At 41.4% G+C, this 23542-nt stretch overlaps 2 protein-coding genes across 2 annotated transcripts; both read right to left on the bottom strand.

Moving 5' to 3' along the window:
* Positions 1 to 709: 709 nt before the first annotated feature.
* LOC308318626 (nucleoporin p54-like) lies at positions 710 to 2197 on the bottom strand (the record flags this gene model as incomplete). The annotated part of the gene is made up of 1 exon (XM_080768242.1): positions 710 to 2197. The coding sequence occupies one exon, from the start codon at positions 2195 to 2197 to the stop codon at positions 710 to 712; it is 1488 nt and encodes a 495-aa protein (XP_080624368.1).
* A 1074-nt stretch (positions 2198 to 3271) lies between these two features.
* ctsk (cathepsin K) lies at positions 3272 to 13464 on the bottom strand. Its single transcript, XM_080768010.1, has 8 exons — positions 13271 to 13464; positions 11142 to 11268; positions 9608 to 9730; positions 7387 to 7539; positions 5466 to 5684; positions 4982 to 5147; positions 4399 to 4507; positions 3272 to 4186 (listed from the first exon to the last, which is right to left on the bottom strand). The coding sequence occupies exons 2-8, from the start codon at positions 11265 to 11267 to the stop codon at positions 4087 to 4089; spliced, it is 996 nt and encodes a 331-aa protein (XP_080624136.1). The 5' UTR covers position 11268; positions 13271 to 13464; the 3' UTR covers positions 3272 to 4086.
* Between the last annotated feature and the right edge of the window lie 10078 nt (positions 13465 to 23542).

Below are 23542 nucleotides of genomic sequence, written 5' to 3'. Positions count from 1 at the left end.
CTAGTAACAGCCTGGGCACACTTTAGATTCCATGCGCGGACAGAAGAAGCTGTGTTTTGCGTCATTTCCGTTTTTTTAGACAGCTGGCTGATGGAAAAGAAGCTCCAACCACACGGCAGGTTGCCGTTGGGGCAAGCTTTTCCGGGAATCTGGCTGACACGGCAACCTGCCGCGTGGGTGGAGCTTCTTTTCCATCCACCAGCTGTCTAAAAACCCCGAAAAGGACGTCGGGAGTCAGCTTCCTTTGGCCGCACATGGAATCTTAGATGTGCCCATACCATAAGACAACCCTCCCCAGCTCAAACAAAAACTGTCATAACTTGCTCAAATCTTGCAGTATAGTATAAATCTTAGTATAAATGAAGTATACGTGTGGGGCCTCAAAAAGAAGAAAAATACAAAATCACACTCATGTGATTATCATCACATTCCGTGCTCAGCCAATCAAATCGTCACATTCCGTGCTACAAACATATTCCGTGCTCATACAGACATACACACAAAGCTGTGCATAGGAGGGGCTAGCATCCCTCAAAAAGAAGTGAAAAACAAAACTTTTGTTGAAGATTTTTGCCTAATGACATGGTCAAAATAGATATCTTAGTGGATAATGAACCAATTGTCCTTCACTCTGACATCAGACATGTCATAATAGGCCCGTAGATCTACCACCTTTGGCATGGTACACCAATCCACGATGGATCATAAATTAGGCATAAATGGGCATGTGTCCATTATCAATTAGCCCATCAATGAGCTTTAGATCCTCCAGGTCATCTTTGATTACCTTGATCAGGTGACTTAGACCCTCCTGCTGCTGTTTCAGGTGTTGTTTGATTTCGCAGAGAAATTCTGCATCAACACTGTAACGTTCCTCTGATCTCACTGCCCTAAAATGGCTTTGCATTCTGTTTTGCGCCATCAGCTCATTCAACCGGCCCTTCATTTTTGTTGGCGTGTTGAGCTCAGAATCAATGGTGTCTAACTGCACGCTGAGGTGCTCCTCGTCCGTGTCAATGGCACAGCCACTCTTTCTTTGGATCTCCTGCTTGATAAGCACCCGTAGAACCCTGTGAGAAAGGTCCATTAGCCTTTTCTTGTACTGAGCGATCTTGCTCACTGTGGTAACCTGGTTCTTTTGCAGGTCACCAATGTCATTTGAAATAATATCCAGTCTGGTCTGGTGCTGTTTAGTCATCTGTTCCTGGATCTTCATTCTGTGCAGCAACTCTTTAAAACCCTCCATGGGCACTGCAACGAGTTTCTCAGGATCAGGGTTGTCAGCCTTGGCCTGTTCCCAAATTATAGTGTCCATACCTGCAGGGGCATTTTGCTGTTTGAGCTGTGCAGGTGAAAGCTCAGTGCGAGGGACACACATAACCACTCCAAGCTGTTTGAGTTGGACCTCGACCTGGGTCATGCAACTGAAGAGTTTGGTTACTGGCATCCGCCTGGATATGCCATTAGGAAGGAAACGTTGTACCACATAAATGATCACCTCTGTTTGGTCATCAGGAAGTGCTTTCACACCCTCTACATTTACAGAAAGTGTCTGCTCGCCTCCCAAAACCTTATGGAGAGACTCCACCAGCTCCTTCAGCTGAGATCTGACATCAGCCTCCTTTTTATTCAGGGTCAAAGATACCAAACCATCCTCATCCTTACTGCCAGGGATGCGGCAATAACCCACTGTCTTGAACCTGCAGAATGGATTCTCCAGGGTGAAGTCAACAGGTGATGCGTTGGTGTTGGTGTAGTAGCCCTTCCCAGTGCCCCAGTAAGCTTGCAGTTGGTTCCACTTAGCCAGGATGGCATCTCGCTCATCACCCAGTAACGTAGGAGCCGATAAAGCTGTGACTAGCTGGTTAAACTGGGTGGGCTGACCCTGCTGCTGCTGGGCCTGCAGACCAAAGAGGCCTCCTTGCTGCTGCTGAGTTGGTGCTCCAAAAGCACTTATACCCGTTCCAGTTGAAATTCCGGTAAAAGCAGATGGAAACCCGATGGATTTGTTCTGGGTGTTACCAAATACACCTGATGTGTTGGAGGGAGAAAAAAGGGTACTCTGAGCAGCAGCAGATGTAGTAGTGTTTCCAAAGCCACCAGTGGGGGTAAGAGTACCAAATCCTGTGTTAGCACCAAAAAGTTCAGATGTGCCTGCAGCAGGATTATTTGTAATGCCACGAAATGTGTGGGCCATGGTTCTGCTGTAAAACAACGTTGCAACCCTGTTTCCAAAAGCACTTATAAGTGTTATCTAGCATACTAAATATAAAGTTCAAGTTACACGTCCACACATCTGTGATGGGCACACATTTATGCCCATATATGGATTTGACATTCGCAACAACCTTTGCAATAACGGGCCAGAGTAACGGGCGTGCAGACATGCCTAAATATGGACATATGCAAATCGGCATTGTTAGGCAACAGTTTCTGTTATGTCTGATGTCACGTGCCTATATATGGAGATCCCAAATGTCCCAACCCAGAGGCCGGTTGAGTGACACCTGACCGGTGACATTGATTGGGACTGATGGTTGATGGGTCACAGGTGTGGCATGTCACACTATGTGTGTATATGTATTGTTGTCTACTCCTGTGTGAAGGTCTGAAGAAGGGCTACGGCTCAAAACGTTACCACTTTAAGTAAAGAAATCTCGGAGCAGTAAATGGTGTGCGGATTGTTTCATTTATTTACGGTTGAGTGACATCAACTTCCTTTTTCTCGCCACAGGCTGTGTGTTGAGGACAATGGTGTAGTTACTTCAAATATCTTGGGGCCTGGACTGCTTCAACAGAACAGGATTTGAAGGGCACTTGCCTGGGATGCCCTGCATGTGATGAGGAGTGTGGAAATCAGACATGGGAGAAGACCTCAAGAGGAGGTTGTATGTTTTTATACAAATAAAATAAAACAACATTGTTGTTATATACAGCTTAACATTAAAGCTGTATATAGGAAGGGCTAGTGAGGGGCACTAATATATTAAAGTCTAACTCATGTTGATTAGGTGATGTATATGTAAAACAAACGGTGCAAACACAAACATTAAACGCCATTAACAATAAAGAGACAATGTGACGTAAATGACACATTATTGTACATTTTCCCTTCATTGTCAATGCGTTTACAAAACAAACATTGAACTAAAGACAAACATTAAACCTGAGGACAGAAAAGTGATTGGCCGGAATGTGATGTATTATTGATGACGAAGGTGAGGACGCAAATTGTGATTGGCCGGAATGAGTAGCCTGGGTTCCAGCCTGATTCGCTGCAGTTTTTAAACCTTTATTTCATTTAATAGAAAACATCAGATTTCAGTTTCAATACAATATAATCCAGATACAGGTTGCCTTCATGCCCTTTATTTTTTATAAACATGAAGAGAAACTCTCATTGCCCAGCAATGTTACCTGTCAAACTGTATCCTAAATATGCATACTGCAGTGTGCCTATGCAATTTGATAATGCAGCCAGAGATTAAAATTGCATTGAACACCAAGCAAAGGCAGTCAAGGTTTGAGTCTATTAACTTGGTGACTAGTAAGCAGACAACAATGTATCCAGCCTTGCAGCCCAATGGAGAAAATAAAATAAAAACTATTCTCAGACTACTATAAGTGAAGGTCTGGTGCTTGGGAGACAAGAAATAATTCTGAGGTGCTTAAAGTATTAAAAGAAAAGAAAGCCATACTGTACTTCCAATTCAAGAATGTGTAAGGACACTTCAAGTAAACGACCCCCCCACCCCTCCCCCAAAAAAGAAAATAATCCATTAATCCTCTTGACTTATACCATTAAAATATCTAAATTCCAATTCAATAAAATTTGGATAATATTCTAAACAAGATTCCAAAAACACAGATGCGATAGGTTTTACTTTTGGTAATATTATTATTATTGAATATTATTATATTTAATAATATTCCACAATAAACGAGAACGTGGCAAAGCATTCTGGTGGGGGAATTAAACTATTTTTAAATTGTCTGTGCACACGTGCATTTGTCAAGTTGCTCAGACATGGTCCCTTACTCTTTTTCATCGTCTTTGTGCCCATGGTCATGAGTCTCGTCCTTCTTTCACATGATGGGATAGCTGGCAAGGCTGGCGATTCCACAAAGGTTACCACGGTTACGTGCCATAAGGACGTAACCTTTCTTGCCCCAACCATCACTCCAGCTGTCAGGGAAGAGGACAAAAGAGAAGAGCAAGAGGTTCAACATTGCCAGGAGTCAAACACCTTTTCATCACTTTGTCAACATACGTCCGACAGAAAGCATCGTATGAATGTCACACGGTGAGATGAGATCAGAGTCGACTAATATCCTGACATTCCATTTTGAGGACCACATGTACCACCTGATGTCATTTTGACAGGCTATCTGACCCACCTGTTCTTCACAATCCAGAATTTCTTGCCCCTGGCAGTCACTCCAAACCCTACTGCCAGCACGGCATGATTGATGTCATCTTTGTTACAGTTTGGATCATAGTATATACCTAGGCACATGACAAGACAAATAAGTGAAATAAAAAATCAGGTGGTCTATAGAAGTGAGTTTTAAGATTTAAATGACGGCTTTGCTAGCCCAATATCCATGGGCAGGTTGTTCCAAAGTCTGGGAGTCTCGGTGGCAAAGTTCCGTGAGTCTAGACTTTGAAACAGCCAGAAGGGTCATGCTAGACTTGTGAGGTTGTACATAGACTATTTTCACTACTTCTTAAATATTATTATTATTATTATTATTATTATTAATAATAATAATAAAACATTTAATTTAGTTTTTAATTCATGAAAAGTTTAGCTTTTTTGGGAATGTTCTTTAAAAATGATTAAAAAAATGTAAAACCCATTAAAATGTATTCACGACCAACAAATGGGTCTCTGTGTTTGGGAATCAGTGAATACTCAAGCCAGGTGTGAAATTATGTAACATGAGTGCTTAAATCAGCCCCCATCCACCGTACACTCACCTCTCATGTAGAACTGGAAGGTGCCCAGAGTGGCATCAATGCCAACAGACACAGGCCCCTGTTTAAACAGCGCTACAGCTAATGCGTGCTCATTGCCCTCTGGGATCTCCTTGTAGCCTTTGCACTGGGCAGTCATACTTGATACATTGTAGCGACACTGCTGGTCCTGTAAAGTAAGACACAGTAGAAGAATCAGTCATCTGTCTGCATTAGGCCACTACTAATAACATTTGTTCATGACATACTTCAAATTGTTGGCTTTTTATGCGCATACAAATAAATGAGCAAAATTGAGACGCAAAGAAAGATTTTCTAGAGAGCACATAACTCACAATAAACAATAAACAATAGAATATACTGCATGTCAAAACAGCTACATTTGATTTCCATTTCCAAGGCATTCACTTGTGTGGCTTGCTTTTGAAACGTAGACATGTTGAGTAACTTTTATGTAGACATGTTGAGTAACTTCAAGTCACATCACCTCTGCAACATATGGGTAGGCTGCATCAGAGTCAAGGCCTCCATTTTGCTCTACGTATTCAAAGGCATTGGTCATATAGCCTCCTCCACAACCACTGTTCTCAGTGACACAGTCCACCAGGTTCTGAGGGCTGAGGTCTACCAGCTTCCCCGTCTTCTTGGCCAGCTGGCCCTCCAGGGCCCCTGCTGAGCTAAAGGCCCAGCAGGAACCACACTGACCCTACAAGCAGGGAGAACAGCAGAAACAGCTGAGATATTATTTACTGTACAACAGGATATGGTTTCTACTGTTTGCCCACAAGGGGGCGCACTCTGACCAGTTTCACGTAAAGTAAAGTCATTGTATGAGGCAGAAAATGCTTGTGTGACCTACTGTACAGCTCAAGATTTCTAAAAGCCATCTGAATGTCTGCTCACTACCGCTTGTGCGTTTCCTAGCTGTTTTAGAAATACTTTGAAATACTGCTTGACTATTATGTATTTCTACATTAGCTTGATTATTTAATGGTGTCACCATGTTGCTTCTAGGGACAAATTAAAACATAATGTAATAATAACAGAGAGGAAGAGGAACAACATTACTTTGTAAAGCAACATTTTTAATCAATGCATTGCATAATTCATGGTCAACAGGAACCTGGAGAAAGGCATAGTTGGTCGCGAAAAACACACACAACCTCATCTTCCATTCACTGACGTCACACGTTGTTAGAAGAACCACAGTCTATTTGCACTGTGTGCTAACTCAGAGGGAATTAATGCTCATTTGATAATAGGGTATATCATTCTACTGCTAATCTGCTTTAGTGCAAAATGTGGCCTACACCATATTTCAATGTTTGTACTAAATCCTGCCTTGTTCTACAATTCCACCTTTCATAGGGTTTATCACTTTCATTTACTGTCAAATGCAGTCAGACTGGTTTATTTTGCTTTCTCCCAGCAGATTATGTGACGTACTGTAACAATGTTCATTTATTCCCACCTGGAATCAGGGGGAGACATGATTCGCACACAGTAAATTCATCAGTTCCTGTCGGGCTGTCGCTCCGGTTAGGCCTCTATCCTTCTATTACTCTATGGTTCCTGTATGTACGGTCAGTAACTAGTATAAATGACCTAGCAAGACACTTGCAGGTCCATTTGATTGCATTGTGTACATTAAGTAATTACATTACAACCTGACAAATAGAAATGTGCTTCAAAGAGAGCAAAACAGTCTTGCTATATTATGTCATTTTGTGTTGCATGTTACGTTTTTAATTCAACATTTGGTAATTTTGCAATAGTATTAGTAATATTAAACATCATTTACTATTACTTTCACACTTTCTCAATGTTTGATTTCAAGTATAGAAACATAGGAAATAGGATACTGCATATTTGGTTGTTAAACAATGTTTTGTTTCATAGAGGGCGCAATGTCCTGGCTATGGTGCCCTACAGCACCATTTTTGAATAAACATCTCTACACGCATACAGTAGAAATGCAAAATGAAATGACAGAATATCCGCCCGATTTCTTTAAAAAGGGTTTGTTATTTGTTAACTACAGTATTCAACTTATCCAGTCAACCTGGTTTGATGCTTGTACATTTTGTCAGCTTGTGTTTGTACTACACCATTTGAAAGAATGTATTATATGAGCTCTGACCTGGTTCTTGACAGGGGTCACCATGCCTTTCTTACAGTAGTATGTATTATACAGTATGAGCTCTGACCTGGTCCTTGACAGGGGTCACCATGCCCTTCTTACGGTAGTATGTATTATACAGTATGAGCTCTGACCTGGTCCTTGACAGGGGTCACCATGCCCTTCTTACGGTAGTATGTATTATACAGTATGAGCTCTGACCTGGTCCTTGACAGGGGTCACCATGCCCTTCTTACGGTAGTATGTATTATACAGTATGAGCTCTGACCTGGTCCTTGACAGGGGTCACCATGCCCTTCTTACGGTAGTCGATGGTCTTGGGCAACCACACCTGGCTGTTGTCAGGGGACATGGTGTGGCTTTTGTCCCTATTTACAGGTACCTGGAGACCAGTCAGCCTTTCAGAGACTTCCTCTGTTGTCTGGATACAAGGAGGAGAAAATACAAAGGAGGGACAGAGTTTAAACACAAATTACCCTTTGCCTGTTGAGGAGTGAACTTGCTGAACCCTGGACGCAAATGTATGTTCTCCTGAATGTACTTCTGTATTTAATGCACTTAAGAAACATGCAATAGAATAATGCCATAATGTTCTTGTGTGTATGTGTGTGTCTGGGGGGCATTTTATGCTGTAAGACCATTAAGGGGAACTTTGCCCTTTGCTAAGATTTATGCTGTGACACACTTTGCCGTGTTTTTTGTGTGTTTGGCCTGGTAAATTGCTAGCAGCCATAAAAAGCAGTACGTACTGCATGTAGGCTGGTGCCGTTTATCCAGCGTGGAGAGTGAGCTCTTAACACGAAACCAATTGGAAATTGACGTGTCCTTAGTTCCCACAATAGAACAATTGGTGTCATAAGGGCAAATTGGTGTTACGGGCAAAGTTCTCCTTTAAAAACCACTGAGAAAGGAATGTGGATGAAAGGTAAAATAAACTGGACTGTTGAGCAGAGTGGAGGGGTAGAGAAATGTGATAAGTAAAATAGGAATAGAGGACAGACAGAGAAGGAATGAGATGAGAAGAGTGGGAAAGGAATTGAACCTGAGTGAAATGAGAGATTAAAAACAATGGTACTGGAATAAATAGATAATTGCGAAAGTTATCGATTGTGCAGAGTTTGACATCACCTGCACAGGATATCATGATTGTTTGAGTAAACTTTTAAGAGAAAATATCTGTCCCGATTTGTCCTCGATTGCAGCACAGTTGAAGTGAGGAAAGATCCATTTGGAGGAAATACAGCCCCCCCCCCCCCACCCCAGCTGTTACATTTAAATGAAAATGGAAATACACCCTTCATTTTCTAGCCACCTGTGCTCAAAATAACATGAAATTATTCACTCAGAATCCTTAATGTTATACTGTAAATGCTTTTGTCACTACACCATAACAAGGCACTAAACTATTTTTGATTTTAAACTGAGCCTGTCTCTTGCCTTCATCATGTAAAAACAAACATTAATCAAGACCTGTTCTGACCTGTTTGTCGGCATCTACAGTTAATGAAATGGTCACAATTAATTTGTTTTGCCTCTCTAACCATGGCATGTAAAGATACAAATAGCTGCTGACTGCATCTGCTTAAAGCCACCACTCAGTCCTGGTATCTTTTAGTAAAAAAAGGGCTGCTGGCACTTAGGGACTGGATTTCTGTGTGTTTTCAACAATGACCCAAAATACGGGTGACTAATCCAGAGGGGAGACACCAATTAAAATGTACAAAGAGTGTCAAACAAAGTGGGGCAGAAGCAGAACATATCTTCTGCAGAATATGAAATGTTGTGTCATATAGAGATTGTGAGAAATGTGACCACAGGCATAATATAATGCTTACCCATCACCACTTCAGCTCAGTTCAGAGACTCAAGCAGTTTAACTATACATGTATAACGAATGTATAAATGTATAAAATAGTTGTTGGATGCCCCCTTGACAAGATGTCTTGGATTGATTCTGTCTCTTTCAACATCGATGCATCTGATGTCTTGTCTTATGAATATAAGCTCAACCAGCAAACATTCAGCTTATTTATAAACTGAATCTTCTTTCATGATTTCTTCTGTAGTTTTGAGTGACAAAACTCATACGAGCTCTTTTTGGATCTTACTGTTATTTAGCAGCTGGTATTATAGACATATTCAGGTATAAGGAAAGGTTTAAGCCTCTAATGTAAAGGCTAATGTAATATGCACCTTTCCTTGTAAAGTTATCTATGAAGATTAATCTAACCCACTATAGTCTGAAAACTATGTGAAGTCAATAGGACGGATATTGCCCAATACAGTGCAAACAGAGTTCAGCTGTGCGCTACCACAAACATTCGATGATAGATCAAATTGGCCTTTTAAACCACTTAAATCTCGAAAATAGCCTATTATGCAGGTCCAGAAGAATAGGGATGCTAGGGTTCATGTGGTATCATTCAATGGTCCAATAAGGTCTGTGGAGGTTTCCAAACATGGACTGTGTGCACTCCTGGTAGACTCACCATGTCTCCCAGATGGTTCATGCCCAGCTCGTAGGAGTGCATACCCAGAGCTGCCTCTTGATTATGAGCTTCAATTATTAGCATGTTCTTCTGCCAGATGGCCCTCCGGATCCCATCCTCACCCTGGGAATTGAACATAAACCAAAATATGCAACAATATTGTCTTCTTTTGAGGAATGTAAAAAACAAAAAGTATGATCATTCTTTTAAGCTTGATTTATACTTTGATGCAATGTGTAGCTGGTAAGCTATGCTTGGCGAATGTCACCATTGTACGATTGAGTATAAATAATAAATGGTAAATGGAGCATTTATACAGCAAACTACACACACACACACACACACACACACACACACACACACACACACATCTGGATTAATGACCTCATGTCTGAGGTGAACATGTCGAGGAAACAGAGATACTGGTGCAGATGCTTGGGACATGAAAGTGATGCTCAGTACATCAAGGCTGGATATGACTCCATGATCTGCTCTTATTCACATTTCGCTCATAGCTAGAATCTGTATACCCAAACTTACACAGAAAAATCCTCAATGGAAATTTTACTCTGAGGGTGTACAAATATAACCAAGAGGGTCTATCTTGTTACATATAGTACTGTACAAAACACTCTCAGTTACAAATTGATAAATGAACACAGAGGATTTTACTGTATACAATGATGCACATGTAACATGTATGCACCTTTCCTTATGCAGCACTTTAAGGTTTAAGGTTATTCTAAAGTTGTACTTTCAGCATGGATGAGAGCAGAGTATAAAATGTAAAGAGTAAAAGGTAATGTCATCCAGGCCCTATAGAATTATACCACATTATCAGTTTAGTCATTTATAGGGAACATTATTTATGGTTATGGAACTGTCTACTAGCCCTGGTCCTCCATTTGTTACATTTGCATTATTTTAGACCTTGAAACTTTTGATATTTTGTCACAATAAATTCCTAACCGCTTCATTTAAGAGGGTAGTGGATCAAGAGGTAGAGCAGCTACTTGGGAAACAGAAGGTTCCAGGTTTTGGCCCAGACTGCTGGTGTATCGGTCCGAACACCAAGGCTATGATGGCCTGTCACTCCCCATGTCAGCCTACTGTTCTACCCATAATAAAGGCATAAAAAGCCCCAAATAAATCTTAATTAAATAGAAGGTTCAAGGTTTGATACCTGGCTCCCCCTGTGTTACTGTCGAAGTGTCCTCGCATGGTTTCCTCTGCCATCGGTATGTGAATGCAATGTACATTTTATTAACTTTGGGTGTTGGGTGTCTTGCATGGTTTCCTACTGAGTCAGGGATGCATACTTAGTTTAGACTAGTCATTGGTTAGACATAAGGTTGGTGAGGGGTGCGTTAAGACGACCGGATTGGTGAGGGGTGACTGAGTCAGACACAGACAGACAGACAGACAGACATCTGTTGAGTCAAACAAACACAGATGTTCATATAACAAGCAGCAGACACGTGCATGCACACGCACACGCACACACACACACACACACACACACACACACACTGACCAGCCCATTGTACTCTCTCCTGTGAGTGGTCTTCCACTGCTCCCACTGTGCATCCAGCGCTGCTTCGTCCAGAGGGAAGCTCAGAGCAGAGGCCAGCAGCAGGGTGATACACACACACAGCAGCATTCTGGAACACCACCACACATACATGTAACATACTAGCATCACATTGCTGAGCTGCATTCAGGATCAATCTGGTATGCGCCTGGTAGAGCAGTGGTTCTCAAACTTTTTCATGTCAAGGACCCCTAAAATGATACTGATTAGCCTGCGGACCCCCCATTTGAAAATATATGCCAAGGACCCCCATAAGAGAAGATTGTTATGGCTCTAGCAGTGATTTTCAACCATTTTTATTTCAAGGGCCCCCGGTTTGACCTGAATTAGTCTACGGTCCCCTAAATTCTATCTCTGGGACCCCAATTTATATTCTAAAATCAAAGTTAATTTAGTGTACTACAAATGGAACCATTTGTACACTCTCCGAGTTACAAACCCATAAGGGTCCATTTGGTTCCTAACTATCATTTAGCTGTGGACAACCTGTAACTCACAACCTGTGACCCCACTTTGAGAACCACTGTGGTAGAGTACTGTATGGGGGACTGCGTATGGCAAGCAGCTCTTCTGTTGCTTGACAGTCTGGTAACGCGAGAAGATACCCAATTACCCATGTACCTGGGTATGTCTAAATACTTAATTCCTTAATGTCAACGAAGTCCACACCCACAACACCAGAGGGAGTTCAACAAACCCATGTGCAACCCATATTCGACACAAAAAGGGACTAAATTAATTTTGCTCCTATGCCACAAAAATATGGAACCTAAGCATTAAAACTAAGCTTATCTTTTAACTTGTTCATCTTTAAACCCGAAATCTCATCTACTCGTCAAGCCTTTAGTCAAGACTATACTCCGAAGCTAGGAGTTACACCTGGTCAGCACTTCCGCTCTTGTGACCGCAGAACATTCTCAACCCTTACACTGAATCCCCCCCCACCGCCCACCCCTTTCCCCCTCACTGTATATGTTTCTCTTCCCTTTTTACCTCCCTTATGATGAATTCCTGTTCTGTTCTTTGACTATATAGAATTGTCTATTTGTACGTCTCTAAATGTTTTGATGAATTGAACAAGGTGGACCCTCTTGTAAACAAGTGTAATGCTTAATTGGGTCGTCCACTCACAGTTAACAGTCTTTGTATTGAGTTTGTACGTGCTTGAAATGTACTGTAATTCTGCAAACTGTTAATAAATATTTCAATCAATCAATCAATGCTTGAACTTTACTGTAATTCTACAAACTGTTAATCAATCAATCAATCAATCAAATCTACTTTCCTGTGTCAGATAGAACACATTAGTCTACTGGTTGACAAGCAGTACTGCCTGAAGCTCGTAAACTCAGTACGTATCGTATCCCCTGAAAGCGTGTGTGTGTGTGTGTGTGTGTTCTTGCAGTGGTAGAGAAACATTTCTACCACTGCAAGAACACACACACAATCAGTAGCCTACTTTCATGTCTACCGGCTGGCAACCAATCTGCACGGCCACGTCCTGTCTTTGTGCACTCCCTGAATTACAAATAGATAGCTAGCTAAACAATAACAGTGTAACACAAATAATTGACTGTGTGCAAATTTGCAATGACAAAAAGTTGTTTTTTTTAGGCTAAACTTTGTGTTCGCCACATCCAAACGGCATGGCCACATAGCACTGCATTAAGTGCATTTGAATGTCAGCAACGTGATAGGCTATTGTGCTAACTGCTAATGTAATTTCCCTTGGGTGGTTCAATGTTCCGCCCACTAAATACCATACCACCAGCAATAATTATGCAAATAATGATGTTCAGTCTGCAGAAATAGTTGTTCAAATGTTCGTCATGGTAACTTCAATGTTCTTCTCTCAATGAGAGATTTACTGTGGTCAGATCAATATGACAAAAGAAAAACCTTTCTAGTTGTCCATTAGGCTACAGTACGCCTATGCATAATTGCATATCATTACCGCTGATCGTGAGCCACAACACACTTTTTATTATTCGCTGACAATGCCGCTAGAAAAAACTAAACCGAAAACGAAATATGAATGTGAAACAAAGAACGATAGTAATTACTTAGTTTACCTTTAGTTCAAAAGTGTGAGACTATTTAGCTCGGCCTCGGACGAAGTCTTCTGAATGAGATGCGTTGATTTTTCCTTACTGTTGAACTAGGTCAGACATGTGTTTATATTGGGACGAGTTTGAGGAAGTACAATGGAGTGTACTTTAAAATTGGGAGGAGGAAAGGGGATTTTACATCTGGATTCGCTCAGTTCCCCCAAACTAGCAGCCAGATGATGTCAGGTGAGGTGTCACATTTCATGCTCGTCATGACAACCTCCAATGCACTTGAACAGTGCTTCTAAACATGCGGCTCAGGACCCTGGGATCCTTGAGGGTGTTTCAGCTGGTCCCCAGTTAAGTGTAAAAATGGAAGTTGGAACTATAACTAAATATAATAATTAACACATTTGACAGTGTAGATTGAGGTTTCAAAGAAGACAATTGGTCTAAAATAACTAAAAATGGTGTTCGAAACATTGACAGATGTTATATTAAATGTTCAAGTTGTCCAGTTCTTGTTTGAATAAATGTTCAAATTGTTTCCATTGGTTTCTGTAGTTAAGCTGGTTGGCACAACTTGCTAACTTGCTGCTGCAGAACTTCAATTATGAGAAATGTATGTCATAGATAGAGAGAAGTGTTTAATGGCTGCACATACAGTAAGATGAAGAAGAGGCCTGCAGGCATCTTTCATTTGAAGATGTAGGTCTTTGGGTTATTCCTGTATGCAGTGGTGCTATATCTAGAATACAGTGTTACTGAAGGCTGATGGTCTTCCTACTTATTAAATTAAGGTAGATGCTATGCTCTTGCTTCCATCAACAAAATACTTTTCATGTCAATTAATGTGGCGGGCATATATCAGATTTTTCCAGATTAAGTAATTGAGCATTACAGTGTTTATTTTCTCCACCATTAAGTCTACGTTTGGCTACTTCCCTGTAGTGTAGCGTTAGTCAACAGCCTGTTGTCTATATGAACAATGTCTCATGACTACTATGGTATACAGTCACACAATAGTCTACCTCTTAAGTCACTTGTCTAAATATAATTATATCTCGTGTAACTCATATGTCCAATTATACATTTTTACAGCATGTCACATGTGTGAATGCAATAAATGGGTGCAAATGTCACTAAATGTTTTGATGAATTGAAAATGGTGGGCTCTATTGTAAACAAGTGTAATGCTTTATGGTGTCGTCCACTCACAGTTAACAGTTTTTGTATTGAGTTGTACTTGAAATGTACTGTAATTCTGCAAACTGTTAATAAATAAATAAATAAAAACCAATGACTCTAGCTAGTGATACTGGTTTTCCCATTGTGTGATAACACTAACAGTATGGATTCTGCTCTGCAAAATAAAATAAAAACAAATAAAAGGATATCCAGTTATCCACCATCCAGAAAGAGTGACACAATCTGGAACTGATCAAAAATAATTTCTCCATTGACTAGAAATTGATCATTTAAAATATGCTCCTTGTTGACTTAGTGAAGAGGCTCAGGAGGAGCTCTTGATCAGCCTTAAATTAACTCAAACAAAGCTGATTCTGACAGTATAGAGAAAATATCCAAACCCAGTAGTGTTTATTTTATATTTAAAAAAATAAACTTCCTAGTTTTTTTGTCAACTGATTCTTGTTTTGGGTCACCTCTTAATAATTCAAGAGGGTGCCCAGTGATATCCCTTGGGCATTTTTTGTTATTAGCCCCATAATGCCCGAAACACAAAAAATCCACCCAAAATAGAGTTTTATGGTATTTCATGCAAAATACTTGGTCTAAATGCATCAACTTTGATTTCTACAGTGTTTGTGGAGATGCACAATGTATAAAATGTGTGATTTATGCATGATTTATTAATGCATATTATTAACCCCTTCATCCCTGAAAACCCCAACATGCCATAAAATATAACTTTTGAGAATGAGATTGTATGTACAATAATCAAGTCAAATGTATCAAATCTGCTTTCTACTAGTGTATAGTGAAACTGTAGCATATTTACTTTCAGGTGGTTGCATACAAAAAAATGTAATGTATTTTTGTTGTCATTGATGTTTTATGGGTGGCTGCAGCTGGGGTGAAAGCCCAAGACAAATTTCCCTTGTGGACAATAAAGTTTACCTTGACCTTGACCTTGATACATAGGTGAACGTCACATACATGTCACGGACATTGCTGGTTGTAGGAGTGGTTGCACCACTCAAAAAAAAGAAAAGATTAGAAGCATGAGCATTGAGCACAGTGCTAGACGACGAGTGAAAATCGATTCTTTAAATACATTGAAGTAATTCAGAAAGCCATGTCCACATTGAAGACGTCACCTGAGGTCGGGAGGAATGCTGCTGATGCAGATGTCACTGTCATTGATGGATCAGACCTTTGGACCATCCAGCTGATGTCAACCACATACCTGTGATGTCTACCTAATCTTCGAGATAGGTCTACTGTGATTACAATATCAGGTCAGTCAGCAGAGATGCCAGGGAGACGGCGGTCAGCTAGAAATTCCATGTCCTATCATGATATATCTCCTCCAATCAACAATGTTTCTAGCCCAGAAGGCTGTGTTCTCATTTAATTGGAAACAGACTCCATCCAGGTCCCTTTCCAGCTGTACTATGAGGGTCAATGTATTGTCCCCATATGGCAACACTGACTCCACTCACTAGCTACAAACAGCCACCTTTTGAGGTCTGATTTCTCCTCATCTTGTGCTAGGCATTCCAGGCAAGTGCCATCTGGACCTTCAGGTCGCAAGGAATCTCGGGAAAGCTTGCCAATGCAATCCAATCACGCATCGCCATTGCCTCCCGTTGCCTCCATGTTGCCTTCTGCTGAGATACAGACGCCCCAGAGCCGGAAGCTCCTTTATATGTCTATGCTATACACAACCCCAAAAAGTAGGCTACAATTAAGAACGCACATCCACTTGCTTAAAGCCAGGTGCCGGGCCGAGGTAGTAACAGTAGAACAAAATGTAAGGTCCACACACTTGAGTAATATGCTCCAAATCTTAAAAAATATTAATTAAGGTTCCTTACACCATAATGAATTGTATTTTTATAGCGCTTTTCCAAGTGCTCAAAGCGATTTACAATGGTTCATTCATACATTGGGAGGTGAAGCGGCGAACAGTCGACGCCAGCGTCCTCATTTCCCACATTCACACACCAATGGTGGCAAGCTCACACCGACCGACTCATTGGAGGCAATGTAGGGTTCAGTGTCTTGCCCAAGGACACTTCGACATGTGGACAGGAGGAGCCGGGATTCGAACTGCCGACACAGGGAAAATTGGACGACCTGCTCTACCTCCTGAGCCACAGCCTCCCTAAACCACCCTAACCGCCATAACCATAGTGAACATGACGTTTCGAACCTGTCAGCTCTTCAGCCAATTACACAACAAAAACTTCTACCAAAGTAGCCTGACGTTTCACTTCATTATTCAGACTGAAAGCCCTCCCCTTTTAACAGCGTCACCAGACCTGAATCGCCAGGATTCTTTTTAATGGTAGCGATTCAGGGCTGGAGCCAGGCTAGTCTTGCCCTTTAACTGGATCCAAAATGTAGGTTTTGTATACCAGTCCCAAATGGACAGTGATCATCAATACCGTTTGATTATAAATTATTAGTCCCTCAACAACATGCAGCGTGTGCTGTATAGTGCTGTTGCCTCGACTTTATTATCGTGACTTTATTCTCATATTTTCTGTTCTATTCTCTTAATTGTATTTTACAAATAAACCTGCCTTGCAGCGCCGTCGCTACGTATACGCACAATATGCAGTTCGAATAGGGCAACACGCCGAGAGGGGCAACAAAATGTGCCAAAAAGTGCCAAGCCGACAATAACATTTTTTTCCGCGGCTCTGCAACGTAATAACGAGCACCTGTGTGTGCGTCCTCGGAAACCGCAAAAGCAGCTAATCTGCATGACAAAACGCAGCACTCTCGTCTGGAGGGGGTCAGCACAAATATATCGGCGTAGGGCAACCAAATGGTCATGCAGCGACGTCCCTGCTGCCTTGCCTTGGGCCTTGCTCTTATCAAAGATCACTTACTATAATGTAAGATCTATGGGGTTCTTGTAGTATTGGAGCATCTGCTTGCTGCATTCCAGCAGCCATGAGAGTGGACCTTAAGCTCTTTGAAGACACTTACTTCAGGTTCCAGGAGCAAACCACTCTAGATAATGAGACCAGAGATCATCATCTCCACCATCCATCAACCCATCCCCCTCTCGGCACCATATAACTTACCATCAGCTAGCAGGTCATGACCTGTGTGTGTGTGTGTGTGTGTGTGTGTGTGTGTGTGTGTGTGCCTGCGTGCACGTGTGTGTTTGGTCGGTGATAGATTCATAAGCCAATATATGTAATTGAAGTGGTAACTAAAAGCCTTACTCTTATGGTGGAACATTGTACAATTCTACCAGTTTAATATTGGTTGATGGGGAGAGGTAGCTTGTCTGTCTTCCCTAACTGCTGAAGAACCCACATGCATATATTGATGTGATCAGTGGTGGCCATTATCTTATTGAGGTGAATTGATTTTGTGTTAAATGTGACTCTGCCTACGGTGTATGTACCCTGAACATAATGTAAAGGCCAGTTCTTTCCTCTCCCAATTTCCTTCCTTCCTTCCCTCCCTCTCTGTTACTGAGACTGGAGAGGAGTGGGTGTTACATCTGTTTCCTGTTAAGGCCCACCTCAAAACTGAAAGCAACACAGCTCACAGGAACATCTGCTTTAGGACATGACCAACGTGCTGACTCAGACCGTCATGGGATAGCAACTTGTACTCAGTTGATTATGGTAACTAATAACAAGAAGTAATCTTAAATCTTGGTGGGTTTCTACAGAGATAGCCATCGTAGCCCTGCAGTGACATCCCACTTTCTATATGCACCCTGATCCACATGGCCTCCTGTGGCTGTGATTAACGTAATAACTTAAATCTAAATAAAATTCAGATGCGAATGCATGCACTGTGGATCATAACAGTAAAGCAGCGGCTTTGTCACTGCCATTTTATGTTTTGTTCCCACCTGCCAATCTATTGAAAGCAACGTAAAGCCTTTAAATCCTCATTATGCTCTTTTCACTGACGAGTTCAGAGCTTTAGACACGGGTTGTCTTGTTCCATTACCTGGGGTTATGCATTCTGGTCTGGGTGTTCTTTTTTTCTATACCTTTTTATTTGTCATATTTCTGAAAGTAACATAGGCCCCTCCCTTTCTTCTTACGTTGTTTTTTATCCCACGATTTTTGTAACCCATTTGTTTCAAATGTGTAATTTAATGCTGGACTGCTACACTCCCTCTGCCAACCTGTGGAGAGCAAAGGACTGACCTCACGCTTCAATGCATGAGGAGTCCAAGCCGCTTCATTTCAACTGACAGGGGGAGTTTCCCTGGTTGGACATATCGCATGGAAGGAACACGTTATTCCCCTCCATCAGGCACCCTGGCTGGCCAGGGGGAGGCAGTTTAGAGATTACTGCATGTGTTTTGTGAGGGTACCTACTACCTACCCTAGGGGAGACGGGGAGAAAACGCAAACTCCACACAGAAAGCACTATACCTACTGCGCCACCGTGCCCCCTGTAACATCGACTGTTACAGTATATCAAAAGGAAATTAGCTGAAGCCACATGTACAAGGGGCCAAATTCTGAATTCTGCCACGTACAAATATGTACACCACTACACTACACACTTGCACTTGGGATGATAGCCCGATATAACTAAAGACTGTAAGCACTGTGCCTCGACATAATCATTCATCACAATTTCCAACTGGTGCTGACAAACAAACCATCAAATGAGAACCGATATATTATGAAACAAATATGTAGGTTTACAAACTGTGTGCATATTTGACAAAAGGAGCAATCCATAACTGTCATGTTCTGGGATTCAAATCTGGTTCTCTTGCACGAGTCACCAAATGTCTATTACTCATACAAGAGGCATTCCCTGCTTCACCAGTAGATGTCCTATCTATTTCTTAATGGAAGTGTGGAGAGACATCATCCAACCACTGCAGGTGTGCTATGTTATGTATTGTATTATCAAACTCTTGCCATAAACATTGGTTAAAATAACATTATTCATTCAAATAAGTTTCAGATTGCAGCTTTAATAATCTGCATGGTCAAAAATACTAATAATATTATGTATTTAATACTTATTTATTTAGCTACACACTGGACAGGCTGTTTTGTTTGACAACTAATACCTTGTGTAAACGCCTGAATGATTGATATTGTCTATCCTATCTGTCTCATATATGCTCAACAATCATGAATGAATATTGGCACAGCTGTTCTGCCTCAGTTAACCTTAGAGGCTTTCAATATTACGTCAGCACAGCACGGCTTCTTCATTGAGCCCCGTCACGAGGAGAAAATGATCAACGAATCCTGTTGGCATTGAAACAAAGCCATTCATGATTCCTTCATCTAATTTTATTTGGCTTTGCTGCTGCATGTTTGTCTTTAGTTGATGTGCACATAAATGATGTGCTCTTAAATGTTTAAAGGATTAGTGTTTATTCCGAGCAGAAATGACAACCCCCATATCACATGGACAAAATGAAGAACACAGGCTGCCAGCACACATTTATAATTTTCCCAAGGGTTGATCGGCCAAATGCTAAGCCATCTCCAAACTAACCCTTTTTGATTGATTGATTGATTGATTGATTGATTATACAATTATACAATGGTGCTAAAAGGATAACCCAAAAAGCCTGAGGGCTTATTTCCATTGTGGTCCTGCATGTGTATTCAATTTATAGAGGGATTAAACACATGAAGCCTATAGTGTACCTTTTCTGGGGTGAACATTTAGCAAAACCAGACATCTATACAAGCTCATCATTATTGCGACAGCTTGTGAGCTTGTAGATTGGCTATTTTGGAGGGGGCCTATTTTAGACTGTGGGGGACTCCAGTCAATGAAGTATACTATAATGTAATGTATATAGTCCAACACAAGATTGAGTTGAAGTGATGTTTATCTCATGCTCCTGTGTCTAATGCGTTATTTTTAGATTGGGGTCAAATTCACAGTGCTGACACAAGAGAATTAAATGAGCTGGGGGGCTATAGTTCAAGTTGTTCACTTTATAGTGGTGCCAGTATTTGAACATAAAGAATATCTGATCACCCCGCTTATGTGGATGTTCATTAGGGAGGCCACATGAAGCAACAGCTGTGGTCACAACAGGGGTTTAAAAGCTAAAAGGCCTGCTAGCTCTTGTATGCTTTGATCTATGGAATAGCAAATAGTGTTACTCTTAAAAGTCATTAATGTACTTTTAGGTTTTAGTTAGAGGCTATTTTGACACTTTCAGAACAAAATAATTATACAATTTTTCGATGGTGGACCAACACACCGAACAATAATCCCTTTGCAGTATTTATGGCTATATACAACCATCTACCCACAAGCAGCCGGTCGATGGCAGTCATTACTTCTCATCTACCAACTGGGCATTATTGGCAGGTGTTGTAAATGGAGAAATGTTTATAAGCAACACACACACACACACACACACACACACACACACACACACACACACACACACACACACACACACACACACACACACACACGGAGCTATGTGTGTCCCTGGGTCCGTCCCTGGCTGCCGGAACCGGGCCGGCACCCTGGGTCTGGAACTTCCGGGGGCCTCCCGGGGACCCCCACACAGAGTTGCACCACTCACTTCACACAGGTGTGATTTTAAGGAAACAAACAAAAATAGTATGTAGATGCAGTGAAGTTTACTGTAACCGTTTATTAGTCTCTGGAAATGTGATCAGACAGACACAATTGTCAATTGATCACATTTCCATCTGCAGACCATTCTATTTAATTTGATATTGATATTGAATCTACAACTGCTATGATATAATTGCAGATATCTGTAAAAACTAACAGAAAACACAACCTACAATTTTATGTCTTTAGTGACACGCAGGCTACTTTCTTGTTTGTGTATTACTTTTAGGAATTTAATAGTCTCAGAATGGGTGCAAAGATCAAGCATTGTAATAATTGAGAATTGGCTCCAATTCCCTATATTAATTTCACAGACTGTCCCTCCAGGGACAAAATCTAATTAAGGCCTTCTGGAGTTTGCCAAGACTATGTTCTCCCAAAGCACTGACATATGCAGCATTAAATGTAGATTGCAACTTTACTTTAGCCTTTGTATTAGTTTCTAAACAAACTAACAGTCTGACCCTGACCATGTCAGGTCTCCTTTGTGTTCTCTAAATATTAGAGCTGAAATCCAGAACTTATTTTTGTAGCAGGGCTATATTATGAAATGACTACGCCAACCCAAATAGGAGCCAGAGATCCTATGCAAACACATTAATCATACTGTAGCATTAACCATATACTGCTGGACAATGTAACTGAATATAGATATCAGTTTAGGTTCCCCAATGAATGAACAGAACCATGCAGAGGCTGACAAAAGTGTCAGTTTATGTAGAAAAGGGAGGAGAAAAAGGAAGAGGAGTCATTATAGCTGGGAAATCATAATCCTAAAAGTGGGACTGAGCCTATAATACATCACATAATACAGTACATCTGGTTACCCCTCAATAACAAATTAATTACAGAAAATATAGCAAAATGCCAAAAAAAACGAAATTCCAAAACCTAGTCCTAGCCCAAATTGAAACACTAGATTTATTTTTAAATAATGGGTTGAATCTAAAGTCCCACATGGGAGACTCACGTTCAAATCCCGGTCGGAAAGTTATGGATTGCAGCTTTAACCACTTGGTTGACCTGAATCCCTTTGGGCTCTATACTAGTGATAATTGAGACTTTTCTGTTTTCACTCTACATTAAATATCTAAAAGCTCATAATGTGTCGCAACATGACGTGTTGTGAACTTGTAGATCTGCAATTTTTTGCCAAATTTATTTGTAACAGGGCTAGAGCCTGAGCCCCCCCCACACACACCACACCACACCTTACACAATATATCAAAATGTAATTAGCACATTGCGGAACACATTGATGCTCGCAGGAGGATGAACCCTTATCAGTTGAGTGACCATGTAACATTTTGTCCGTCCGTGTAGCTCCGGCACCGTTGGCCCGGCCGATGCTAAACTCTGCACACACACTCTGAATGACAACGACTAACTTCTGCCCCAAATTCTTCAGAACAGCTATAGTCATGTGATCAACACGGACACGGTACACGGATCTGTCCCATTTCCCATATTCCATCCCGATTGGCTAAGATTGCTTTCCAAAGCTTGCAGGATTGGTCAGTTTCGGAAGTTTCCCACTAGGCTGAGGACGAAATGCCACTACATTTCACTATATGATTAATACATTTTAAATGAGCCTCACGCTATACAGGCCAATTCCTGTTTTTACCTTTGCACCAATCTGTGTACAACTTTGTATGTGCACTCCCTAGAGGCCAAAACCCATAGAGTAATAAAAGGATAGAGACCGAACCGGAGCATTAACCCCGCCCTCTCGCTATTCATTTCAATAGAAGTTGCTCAGTGGCGTTTTGAAGCAACGGGGAGACTGCCGGAAGTACAATTATAACTCAATGGCTCGAGCGAGCGGAAGTTTAGCCTAGCCTAGCCCCGGACCTCAAATTTGAGGTCCGGGCTTACGCACGTGACGTCATGAACGTCCGTCCACCTCCATGAAAGTGCTGCAATTCCACATTTCGCCAGTAAGTAGTGGCAGCTTCAACGTTGGATAGCCTTACTGGGGGCTTAGAAAAACCTTTGCCCTGCATTTTTCACATCTGCCTGTTATAGCGCCACCATGAGAAACACACCCCGAGGGGCACGTTTTCTAGTTGACTAGGCCTATATATTTCCAGCCGAAGGCTTACTGAGAAAAAGAAAGAAAGAAATGTATGAAACTGCATGAAGTGTTATCCACCCTAAAACATCAGGTATTTCTTATTATATAAGAAGAAATACATTTTGCAAAAAAGTGTACGGTATTTGTTAAAATGAGCATTTGTGCCTGTCGTAGACATGCACAGAGCAAGTTCAGTCAGGGAACCTCAGTTCAGTCGCGCTGGCCATTAAATGGGCCGCTGCAGCATCAGGCTCTCATCCACATGATTCACTCAGCCAATCACACACTCACTCCATCTCATACCGGTTACTTTAACCAGAGGTTTTGCATTCCTCCTCCTGCTTGCTTGCTTGCTTGCTGCTGCTATACGGAATACCTGCGCGCTGCTGTATACAAGTGCTCACCCACCT

The sequence above is a fragment of the Protomyctophum bolini genome (genome assembly GCF_963924005.1).
Source record: "Protomyctophum bolini genome assembly, chromosome: 7".
Lineage (NCBI taxonomy): Eukaryota > Metazoa > Chordata > Actinopteri > Myctophiformes > Myctophidae > Protomyctophum > Protomyctophum bolini.
The sequence above is the reverse complement of the archived record's forward strand: the minus strand, read 5'-3'. Positions and strand labels throughout refer to the sequence as shown.

Bases quoted from the DNA above. Each gene is read 5' to 3' on its own strand.
- ctsk (XM_080768010.1), bottom strand. From the start codon at position 11,267: ATGCTGCTGTGTGTGTGTATCACCCTGCTGCTGGCCTCTGCTCTGAGC. The intron at 5,148-5,465 runs GTGATGTGACTT...CTTACTTTACAG, and splicing joins CCTACCCATATGTTGCAGAG to GACCAGCAGTGTCGCTACAA. The intron at 4,508-4,981 runs GTGAGTGTACGG...TCATGTGCCTAG, and splicing joins CTTCCAGTTCTACATGAGAG to GTATATACTATGATCCAAAC.